General features: G+C 41.4%; 1 protein-coding gene across 1 annotated transcript in view; it reads right to left on the reverse strand.

Moving 5' to 3' along the window:
• LOC115105116 (cadherin-12-like) overlaps positions 1–12,674 on the reverse strand; it is a 198,730-nt gene that overhangs the window by 76,930 nt on the left and 109,126 nt on the right. Inside the window, exon 3 of the mRNA XM_029626751.2 lies at positions 7,602–7,896. Coding sequence (XP_029482611.1) covers positions 7,602–7,896 — 295 coding nt within the window. The remainder of the gene's footprint in view (positions 1–7,601; positions 7,897–12,674) is intronic.

Here is a 12,674-nt window from a genome sequence, read left to right on the forward strand (position 1 = left end):
GGTAGGAGTAGCCAGGTGGAAAGCATGGCCAGCCGTAGAAAAATGCTTATTGAAATTCTCAATTATAGTGGATTTATCAGTGGTGACAGTGTTTCCTATATTCAGTGCAGTGGGCAGCTGGGAGGAGGTGTTCCTATTCTCTTTGGACTTTACAGTGTCCCAGAACTTTTTTGAGTTAGTGTTGCAGGAAGCAAATTTCTGCTTGAAAAAGCTAGCCTTGGCTTTTCTAACTGCCTGTATGTAATGGTTTCTAGCTTCCCTGAACAGCTGCATATCACGGGGGCTGTTCGATGCTAATGCAGAACGCCATAGGATGTTTTTGTGTTGGTTAAGGGCAGTCAGGTCTGGGGAGAACCAAGGGCTATATCTGTTCCTGGTTCTAAATTTCTTGAATGGGGCATGCTTATTTAAGATGGTTAGGAAGGCATTTAAAAAAAATAACCAGGCATCCTCTACTGTTGGGATGAGATCAGTATCCTTCCAGGATACCCCGGCCAGGTCGATTAGAAAGTCCTGCTCGCTGAAGTGTTTCAGGGAGCGTTTGACAGTGATGAGTGGAGGTCGTTTGACCGCTGACCCATTACGGATGCAGGCAATGAGGCAGTGATCGCTGAGATCTTGGTTGAAGAGAGCAGAGGTGTATTTAGAGGGCAAGTTGGTAAGGATGATATCTATGAGGGTGCCCGTGTTTAAGGCTTTGGGGAGGTACCTGGTAGGTTCATTGATAATTTGTGTGAGATTGAGGGCATCAAGCTTAGAATGTAGGATGGCTGGGGTGTTAAGCATGTTCCAGTTTAGGTCGCCTAGCAGCACGAGCTCTGAAGATAGATGGGGGGCAATCAGTTCACATATGGTGTCCAGAGCACAGCTGGGGGCAGAGGGTGGTCTATAGCAGGCGGCAACGGTGAGAGACTTGTTTTTAGAGAGGTGGGTTTTTAAAAGTAGAAGTTCAAATTGTTTGGGTACAGCCCTGGATAGTAGGACAGAACTCTGCAGGCTATCTTTGCAATAGATTGCAACACCGCCCCCTTTGGCAGTTCTATCTTGTCTGAAAATGTTGTAGTTTGGGTTTTGAATTTTTGGTGGTCTTCCTAAGCCAGGATTCAGACACGGCTAGGACATCAGGGTTGGCAGAGTGTGCTAAAGCAGTGAACAAAACAAACTTAGGGGGGAGGCTTCTAATGTTAAGATGCATGAAACCAAGGCTATTACAGTTACAGAAGTCATCAAAAGAGAGTGCCTGGGGAATAGGATTGGAGCTAGGCACTGCAGGGCCTACTTGAGTAAAAGTCTAAAAGTATTTGGTTGTAAATATACTTAAGTAAATGTAATTGCTCAAATATTCTTAAATATCAAAAGTAATATCAAGCCAACCAGATGTTCATGTTTTTTAAATATACTTAAGTATAAAAAGTAAATGTAATTGCTCAAATATTCTTAAGTATCAAAAGTAATATCAAGCCAACCAGATGTTCATGTTTTTTAAATTTACACTCCAACACTCAGAAATTATTTACAAAGTTCGCCAGATCAGAGGCAGTAGGGATGACGAGGGTTGTTCTCTTGACAAGTATGTGAACTGGACCATTTTCTGTCCTGCTATGCATCCAAAGTGAAACAAGTGCTTTTGGGTGTCAGGGAAAATGTACAGCGGCTTGCAAAAGTATTCGACCCCCTTGGAATTTTTCCTATTTTGTTGCCTTACAACCTGGAATTAAAATAGATGTTTGGGGGGTTTGTATAATTTGATTTACACAACATGCCTACAACTTTGAAAATGCAAAATAATATATACCCTGAACAAGGCAGTTAACCCCGCCAAAATCAATACTTTGTAGAGCCAGCATTTGCAGCAATTACAGCTGCAAGTCTCTTGGGGTATGTCTCTATAAGCTTGGCACATCCGGCCACTGGGATTTTTGCCCATTCTTCAAGGCAAAACTGCTACAGCTCCTTGAAGTTGGACGGGTTCCGCAGGTGTACACCAATCTTTAAGTCATACCACAGATTTTCAATTGGATTGAGGTCTGGGCTTTGACTAGGCCATTCCAAGACATTTAAATGTTTCCCCTTAAACCACTCAAGTGTTGCTTGTGCAGTATGCTTAGGGTCATTGTCCTGCTGGATGGTGAATCTTCGTCCCAGAAATCTCTGGAAGACTGAAACAGGTTTCCCTCAGAAATGTCCCTGTTTTTAGAGCCATCCATCATTCCTTCAATTCTGACCAGTTTCCAAGTCCCTGCCGATGAAAAACATCCCCACAACATGATGCTACCACCACGCTTCACTGTGGGGATGGTGTTCTCGGTCTGATGAGAGGTGTTGGGTTTGCACCAGACATGGCATTTTCCTTGATTGCCAAAAATATGCATTTTAGTCTCATCTGACCAGAGTCTATTCTTCCATATGTTTGGGGACTATCCCACATGCCTTTTAGCAAACACCAAACTGTCACGCAGAGCACACTCAGACAAGGAGACTGGGATGAGAGAACCAAGGTATGTTTTGAACACGGGGGAAAGCTCAGGCAGGTTGCTGGAAACCAGGTGCGGAGGCTGAGGCTGGAGCGAGAGGTGTGTGGACAGGGTAAGCAGGTCCGGAGGGAGCGTAGAGTGGGGAATCCAGGACAGAGTAGCATGACTGACGAGAAGTCGGACTGGAGACAGGGACCAGAGTCAGAGCAGGCAGAACTGTGGTGGAGAGGAAAAAAGAGTCAGGCACAACTGGGAAACCAGGCACAACTGGAACAAACGGCTAGAATCATGGACTGACTGGGCAGAGATTACAATCTGGCAGTGTGGAAGTGGCAGGACTGAGTACTTGTAGAGGTCTTGATTATGGAACAGGTTGCTGCTGGTGGGGATCTGCTCTGACTCCAGCACACCCTTCTCCGCCCACAAAATCACACACACACACACACACACACACACACACACACACACACACACACACACACACACACACACACACACACACAGGAGAGGTAGATAGCACTGGGGGAGTTGCGGCAGGTCAAGGAGACACCGGATGAGCACTAGAGGGCGAGGCAGGATCAGATGTGACACAAACGTGTTTGCTTATTTTTTCTTTAAGAAATGGCTTTCTTCTGGCCACTCTTCCGTAAAGCCCAGCTCTGTGGAGTGTACGACTTAGTGGTCCTATGGACAGATACTTCAATATCTGCTGCAGAGCTTTGCAGCTCCTTCAGGGTTGTCTTGGGTCTCTTTGTTGCCTCTCTGATTATTGCCCTCCTTGCCTGTGAGCTTTGGTGGGTGGCCCTCTCTTGGAAGGTTTCTTGTGGTGCCATTTTCTTTCCATGTTTTTATAATGGATTTAATGGTCCATCCGTGGGATGTTCAAAGTTTTGGAAATGATTTTATAACCTAACCCTGATCTGTACTTCTCCACAACTTTGTCCCTGACCTGTTTGGAGAGCTCCTTGGTCTTCATAGTGCCACTTCCTTGGTGTTGGCCCTTGCTTAGTGGTGTTGCAGACTCTGGGGCCTTTCAGAACAGGTGTATATATACTGAGATCGTGTGACACTTAGATTGCACACAGGTGGACTTTATTTAACTAATTATTTGGCTTATGAAGGTAATTGGTTGAACCAGATCGTATTTGGGGGCTTCATAGCAAAAGGGGTGAATATACAGTGGGGCAAAAAAGTATTTAGTCAGCCACCAATTGTGCACATTCTCCCACTTAAAAAGATGAGAGGCCTGTAATTTTCATCATAGGTACACTTCAACTATGACAGATAAAATGAGAAAAAAATCCAGAAAATCACATTGTAGGATTTTTAATGAATTTATTTGCAAATTATGGTGGAAAATAAGTATTTGGTCACCTACAAACAAGCAAGATTTCTGGCTCTCACGGACCTGTAACTTCTTCTTTAAGAGGCTCCTCTGTCCTCCACTCGTTACCTGTATTAATGGCACCTGTTTGAACTTGTTATCAGGATAAAAGGCACCTGTCCACAACCTTAAACAGTCACACTCCAAACTCCACTATGGCCAAGACCAAAGAGCTGTCAAAGGACACCAGAAACAAAATTGTAGACCTGCACCAGGCTGGGAAGACTGAATCTGCAATAGGTAAACAGCTTGGTTTGAAGAAATCAACTGTGGGAGCAATTATTAGGAAATGGAAGACATACAAGACCACTGATAATCTCCTTCGATCTGGGGCTCCACGCAAGATCTCACCCCGTGGGGTCAAAATGATCAAGATAAAAAAATCACAGAACCACACTGGGGGACCTAGTGAATGACCTGCAGAGAACTGGGACCAAAGTAACAAAGCCTACCATCAGTAACACACTACGCCGCCAGGGACTCAAATCCTGCAGTGCCAGACGTGTCCCCCTCCTTAAGCCAGTACATGCCCAGGCCCGTCTGAAGTTTGCTAGAGAGCATTTGGATGATCCAGAAGAAGATTGGGAGAATGTCACATGGTCAGATGAAACCAAAATATAACTTTTTGGTAAGAACTCAACTCGTCGTGTTTGGAGGACAAAGAATGCTGAGTTGCATCCAAAGAACACCATACCTACTGTGAAGCATGGGGGTGGAAACATCATGCTTTGGGTCTGTTTTTCTGCAAAGGAACCAGGACGACTGATCCGTGTAAAGGAAAGAATGAATGGGGCCATGTATCGTGAGATTTTGAGTGAAAACCTCCTTCCATCAGCAAGGGCATTGAAGATGAAACGTGGCTGGGTCTTTCAGCATGACAATGATCCCAAACACACCGCCCGGGCAACAAAGGAGTGGCTTCGTAAAAACATTTCAAGGTCCTGGAGTGCCCTAGCCAGTCGCCAGATCTCAACCCCATAGAAAATCTTTGGAGGGAGTTGAAAGTCCGTGTTACCCAGCAACAGCCCCAAAACATCACTGCTCTAGAGGAGATCTGCATGGAGGAATGGCCAAAATACCAGCAACAGTGTGTGAAAACCTTGTGAAGACTTACAGAAAACGTTTGACCTCTGTCATTGCCAACAAAGGGTATATAACAAAGTATTGAGATAAACTTTTGTTATTGACCAAATACTTATTTTCCACCATAATTTGCAAATAAATGCATTAATATTCCTACAATGTGATTTTCTGGATTTTTCTTCCTAATTTTGTCTGTCATAGTTGAAGTGTACCCATGATGAAAATTACAGGCCTCTCTCATCTTTTTAAGTGGGAGGACTTGGACAATTGGTGGCTGACTAAATAGTTTTTTTGCACCACTTTTCAGTTTTAAATTTTTTTTTTTTTTTAAACAAGTCGTTTTTTTCATTTCACTTCACCATTTTGAACTATTTTGTGTATGTCCATTACATGAAATCCAAATAAAAATACATTTAAATTACAGGTTGTAATGAAACAAAATAGGAAAAATGTGAAGGTGTGTGAATACTTTTGCAAGGCACTGTATGGAATAAAAAGTACACTATTTTCCTTAGGAATGTAGTGAAGTAGAAGTAAAAGTTGTCAAAAATAGAAATAGTAAAGTAAATTACATATACCCCCAAAACGACTTAAGTAGTACTTACACCAGACATGCAAAGTATATTGAAAGTAATTGCATCCACATAGGTATGGTTCCTAAGTTACTTAATCAATTGTCATCCCATCATGCTTAGGTTCATGTATAAAAATTCCCAGTTGATATATTTTTTTACCTACCATGGCTAGAAGAAGAGATCTCAGTGACTTTGAAAAGGGGAATCTCAAAGGAGCATAGGGGGTTTAAAATGTGTGTGTGTGCGTGTGTGTGTGTGTGTCAGTCAGTCAGTCAGTCAGTCACCAGATCTCAACCCAATTGAACACTTATGGGAGATTCTGGAGTGGCACCTGAGACAGTGTTTTACACCACCATCAACAAAATACCAATTGATGTAATTTCTCGTGGAAGAATGGTATCACTCACACCCCTCCAATAGATTTCCAGACACCTGTAGGATCTATGCCAAAATGTTAGCTGTTATGGTGGCTCGTGGTGCCCCAATGCCTGATTAAGACACTTTATGTCAGTGTTTCCTTTATTTTGGCAATTACCTGTACATTGACTGTACCCGGCTCCATTAAACTATTTCTTTCAGAGCACTATAGAGATCTGATTTGTTGTTCTCTTCGCCAGGGAATCATAGCAATTCAGATCAAGAGGAGCCAATCTCAAATTGAATTACCTTGATCTCCCTTCCCTGGGGGGAAATACAATCCTCGATCTGCAATGTACTCAGGCACATTGTGCATAACTGGCTTGCTCACAGAAACATCAACATTTCTTCTCTATCTCCCTCCTGTTTACCTGTGATTATAAAACTCCCTTTCTTATGGTATTTTTTTACTATGTCTCGATATTAACCTCAGTACAATACAGTGTTGTTCATTCTAAGAAATGCATCTATTTTGCTATGACAAGTTATCTTCTCTAGGGTAGGGGGCACTATTTTCACCTCCGGATGAAAAGCATGCCCAAAGTGAACTGCCTGCTACTCAGGCCCAGAAGCTAGGATATGCATATAATTGGATAAAGAACACTCTAAGGTTTCCATAAAGGTTAAAATACTGTCTGTGAGTATAACAGAACTGATATTGCAGGCGAAAACCTGAGAAAAATCCATCCAGGAAGTAAGATTGTTTTATTTTTGTAGTTTTCTATTTAATGTCATTACAGTATCTATTGACTTAGGACTCAAATTGCAGTTCCTATGCCTTCTACTAGATGTCAACAGTCTTTAGAAATTGAAAAATGAGGGAGTAAGACCAGTCTGAATGACTGGACCCTACAGTGTCACAGAGCTTTTTCATGCGCAATCCCGAGAGCGAGCCTTTCCTGTTGACCTTTTATATTGACAACGTTATTGTCCGTTTGAAATATTATCAATTATTTAGGCTAAAAACAACCTGCGGATTGAATATAAACATCGTTTGGCATGTTTCTATGAACTTTACGGATACAATTTGGATTTTTTTATCTGCCTGTTGTGACTGCGTTTGAGCCTGTGGATTACTGAAGAAAACGTGCGAACAAAGGTTTTTGGATATAAGGAGAGACTTTATCGAACAAAACTAAATTTTTTTAGTAAAATAATGTCTTCTGAGTGCAACCATATGAAGATCATCAAAGGTTAGTGATTCATTTTATCTCTACTTCTGACTTGTGTAACTGTTCTACTTGGCTGGTTACTGTTTGTAATGATTTGTCTGCTGGGTGATGTTCTCAAATAATCGCATGGTATGCTTTCGCCGTAAAGCCTTTTTGAAATCTGACACCGTGTTTGGATTCACAAGAAGTTAATCTATACCTATGTAAAATATGTTTTGTTTTCTGAATTTTTATAATCAGTATTTCTGTTTTTGAATTTGGTGCTCTGCAATTTCACTGGATGTTGGTCAGGTGAGATGCTTCCATCCCACATACCCTACAGAGTTATAGCAGATACAGTAAATTACGTATTTTATAATATTTTGTTTGTGTTCCAAATGGCACACTATTCTCTTCATAGTGTACTACTTTTAACCAGAGCCCATAGCTCTGGTTAAAAGAAGTGCACTATAAAGGGAATAGGCCACACAAAGTATTATCTGATATTTCATCTTACCTACAGGTGACATCTCAGAGACACTAGCTGTGTACGGGCCTTCCAGAAACTTCGGCTCATTGTCGTTGATGTCCTGGACTTTGATCACAAACTGTGATTCGGGCTCCAGAGGCCTGTTTGTGTCGATATCGACAGCCTGGGCGCGAAGGGTATAGTAAGGCTTCACCTCCCTGTCAAGGCTTCTTAAGGCATGGATGTCCCCGGTCGTTGCATCGATGGTGAAAATGGAGCCGGCCCCTTCTCCCATGAGAGTGTACTTCACTGCGCTCTCGCCCTTATCCAGGTCAGTGTGCAGCTACAAGACAAGATAAAAAGGACAGGTTCAGTCCTAACATACTGCTAATGATTCATTGTGACCACTGAGGGAGAACAATTTAATGTTTTAAAACAGTTTATGAAGTGAGTCGATGGGAATCACTGCACTTACTGACTGCACTTATAAAATACAAAGAAAACCCCCCACATTGAATATACATTGAGTGCACAAAACATTACGAAATACGATTGAGTTCCGCCCTAGCCTCACTTCGTAGGGGCATGGACTCTACAAGGTGTCGAAAGCATTCCACAGGGATGCTGGCTCATGTTGACTCCAATGCTTCCCACAGTTGTGTCAAGTTGGCTGGATGTCCTTTGGGTGGCGACCCATTCTTGATACACAAGGGAAACTGTTGAGCATGAAAAACCCAGCAGCATTGCAGTTCTTGACACAAACCAGTGTGCCTGGATCTACCATACCCCTTTCAAAGGTACTTACATATTGTCTTGCCCATTCACCCTCTGAATGGCACACATTCACAATCCATGTCTCAATTGTCTCAAGGCTTAAAAATACTTATTTAATCTGTCTCATCCCCTTCATCTACTCTGATTGAAGTGAATCTAACAAGTGACATCAATAAGGGATCATAACTTTCACCTGGATTCATCTGGTCAGTCTATGTCATGGAAAGAGCAGGTGTTCTTCATGTTTTGTACACTCATTCTATACAAAGTAATGTACCTGTTTGGCCCAGATCTGGTAGAAAAAGTTAGGGATTTTGCATGTGCACATTACCTATATGATGACACACCCAACAATACAGATGTTCATTTGATCACCCTATTGTTGCAGGAAACGTAATCCAAAGTTACTTCAACCTAGTTAGTAAGTGAAGCTGGCAAATTTATATTTAACAACTTGTTGAGTGAACTTGAAACTTTTGGTCAAAAGTAACGTTCTTTTAAGATTCTTCATTGTGAGCACACAACACTTCATCTGGGATTTGAACTCATAATCCCTTGGTTGCCAGTGACTTGAATTTCCTGCTATGCCAAAAGGTCTGTGGGCATGGAAGAGATTGGCCAAATATTAATTGAGAAGAGTTCATTATGTACTTTGCTAAAACACCTTAAAAATTACAGAGGACTAACCTTTTGAGGCTATTAAATCCTTTCAGTCTGAAAAAAACCCAGGGCTTGATGGCATACAGGTGGAGATATATATGGCCTTTTTTAATATACTCAAAGCTCCATTATTAGCTTATTTGAACTACTCCTATAGAAATGGTAGTCTGCCAGGTACTCAGTGGGAAGGTCTGATTTCACTATTATTAAAAGGAGACCCAGATGGCAAATATAAAGATCCAGTCTATCTTAAAAACTGGAGGCCCCTTACACTTCAATGTTGTGATGCAAAAATACAAGCGAAATGCATAGCACTCAGAATTAAAAATGTTTTACCAAGTATTGTTCATACTGAGCAGACAGGTTTTTTTGCATGGACGATGAATTGGAGATAATATATGACAACTACTAGAAGTAAAAGAACATCGTAAAACAACTAAAAAGCCAGGCCTGATATTTATAGCGGATTTTGAAAAGGTCTTTGATAAAGTAAGACTCAATTGTATTTATAAATGCCTGGATTTTTTTCAATTTAGTTGATTCTTTTATAAAATGGTTAATGGTAATGTATAGCAACCCCAGGTGTAAAATAGTACATATCGGCTACATCTCAGAGAGTTTTGAAATGTCAAGAGAAGTTAAACAAGGGTGTCTGCTGTCACTATATCTATTCGTCATGGTCATTGAAATGCTAGCTATTAATATCAGATCAAATAACAACATTAGAGGAATATAAATCCAAAGCTTAAAAACAAAGGTGTCCATGTACAGTTGAAGTCAGAAGTTTACATACACCTTAGCCAACTACATTTAAACTCAGTTTTTCACAATTCCTGACATTTAATCCTAGTAAAGAATTCCCTGTCTTATGTCAGTTAGGATCACCACTTTATTTTATTTTATTCTGACTTTGTCAGAATAATAGTAGAGATAATGATTTATTTCAGCTTTTATATATTTCTTCACATTACCAGAGTGTCAGAAGTTTACATACACTCAATTAGTATTTCGTAGCATTGCCTTTTAATTATTTAACTTGTGTCAAAAGTTTCAGGTAGCCTTCCAGAAGCATTTTGTCCCATTCCTCCTGACAGAGCGGGTGTAACTGAGTCAGGTTTGTAGGCCTCCATGCTCGCACACACTTTTTCAGGTCTGCCCACAAATGTTCTATAGGCTTGAAGTCAGGTCTTTGTGATGGCCACTCTAATACCTTGACTTTGATGTCCTTAAGTCATTTTGCCATAACTGTGGAAGTATTCTTGGGGTCATTGTCCATTTGGAGACCCATTTGTGACCAAGCTTTAACTTCCTGATTGTCTTGAGATGTTGCTACAATATATCCACATACTTTTCCTACCTCATGATGCCATCTATTTTGTGAGGTGCACCAGTCCCTACTGCAGCAAAGCAACCCCACAACATGATGCTGCCACCCCTGTGCTTCACAGTTGGATTGGTGTCCTTCAGCTTGCAAGCCTCACTCTTTTTCCTCCAGACATAACGATGGACATTATGGCCAAGCAGTTCTATTTTTGTTTCATCAGACAAGAGGATATTTCTCCATTTCTCCATTTCTTTGTCCCCATGTGCAGTTACAAACCGTAGTCTAGCTTTTTATGGTGGCCTTTGAGCAGTCTGCTCATTCCAAGATTACAACCAATTAATAACCACATTACCCCAAAAATGGAGGAGGCAGGTGGTAGCAGGAGGAGGCCCAATATAAAGGATCAAAACTGGAGGAGGAATAAAAATAGCACAAATAGGAAAGTATACGAGTTTCATTTGAGGACCAGGAAGTTGACAGCTGTGCCATATAGATTTTTTGATGTACCGATTCCGTTGTACAGGGTGTATGAGTTCATATATAAAACTAAGCAAGATTCAAGCCTTCGTGCTTTTCAGCTGAAATTATTATATAGAATTCTTTCCACCAACAAAATGTTGAACATTTGGGGCATGCAATCATCTTAGCTCTGCAGATTTTGTTGTGAGGATACAGAATCAATAGGCCATTTATTTTGGTATTGTCCTCAGGTAGCCTGTTTCTGGTCTCAGGTTGAGGAATGGGTGAAAATGCATAACATTGATCTAACATTTAACGTTTTCTGCTTCAGTGTCTTTAGATATTTTTGTCAGATGTTACTATGGAACACTGAAATATAATTACAAATATTTGTGTTAAAGGCTTTTATTGACAATTACATGAAGTGCAGTGTTGCAGTGTTGACCCTTCTTTTTCAAGACCTCTGCAATCCACCCTAAAATGCTGTCAATTAACTTCTGGGCCACATCCTGACTGATGGTAGCCCATTCTTGCATAATCAATGCTTGGAGTTTGTCAGAATTTGTGGGTTTTCTTTGTCCACCAACCTCTTGAGGATTGACCACAAGTTCACAATTGGATTAAGGTCTGGGGAGTTTCCTGCCCATGGACCCAAAATATTGATGTTTTGTTCCCTGAGCCACTTAGTTATCACTTTTGCCTTATGGCAAGGTGCTCCATCATGCTGGAAAAGGCATTGTTTGTCACCAAACTGTTCCTGGATGGTTGGGAGAAGTTGCTCTCAGAGGATGTGTTGGTACCATTCTTTATTCATGGCTGTGTTCTTAGGCAAAATTGTGAATGAGCCCACTCCCTTGGCTGAGAAGCAACCCCACATATGAATGGTCTCCGGATGCTTTATTGTTGGCATGGCACATAGCTGATGGTAGCTTTCACCTTGTTTTCTAGGGACAAGCTTTTTTCCCAGATGCCCCAACCAATCGGAAAGGGGATTCATCTGAGAAAATGACTTTACCCCAGTCCTCAGCAGTCCAATCCCTGTACCTTTTGCAGAATATCAGTCTGTCCCTGATGTTTTTCCTGGAGAGAAGTAGCTTCTTTGCTGCCCTTCTTGACACCAGGCCATCCTCCAAAAGTTTTCGCCTCACTGTGCGTGCAGATGCACTCACACCTGCCTGCTGCCATTCCTGAGCAAGCTCTGTTCTGGTGGTGCAACTGGTCCCGCAACTGAATCAACTTTAGGAGACGGTCCTGGCGCTTGCTGGACTTTCTTGGGTGCCCTGAAGCCTTCTTCACAACAATTGAACTGCTCTCCTTGAAGTTCTTGATGATCCGATAAATGTTTTTTTAGGTGCAATCTTACTGGCAGCAATATCCTTGCCTGTGAAGCCCTTTTTGTGCAAAGCAATGATGACGGCACGTGTTTCCTTGCAGGTAACCATGTTTGACAGAGGAAGAACAATGATTCCAAGCACCACCCTCCTTTTGAAGCTTTCACTGTTATTCGAACTCAATCTGCATGATAGACTGATCTTCAGCCTTGTCCTCGTCAATTCTCACACCTGTGTTAACGAAAGAAGCACTGACATGATGTCAGCTGGTCCTTTTGTGGCAGAGCTGAAATGCAGTGGAAATGTTTTCGGGGGATTCAGTTCAGTTACATGGCAAAGAGGTACTTTGCAATTAATTGCAATTTATCTGATCAGTCTTCATAAAATTCTGGATTATATGCAAATTTCCGTCATACAAACTGAGGCAGCAGATTTTGTGAAAGTTAATATTTGTGTCATTCTCAAAACACGACTGTACTGTTCGGAGATCTGGAGAGACCGGGTCAGTCAATTACTAATAAACTAATACTCTTAGTAAAATGATTTATCTTCAACTCGCAATCTGTGAATTCT

This window comes from Oncorhynchus nerka, linkage group LG22 (assembly GCF_034236695.1).
Source record: "Oncorhynchus nerka isolate Pitt River linkage group LG22, Oner_Uvic_2.0, whole genome shotgun sequence".
NCBI lineage: Eukaryota > Metazoa > Chordata > Actinopteri > Salmoniformes > Salmonidae > Oncorhynchus > Oncorhynchus nerka.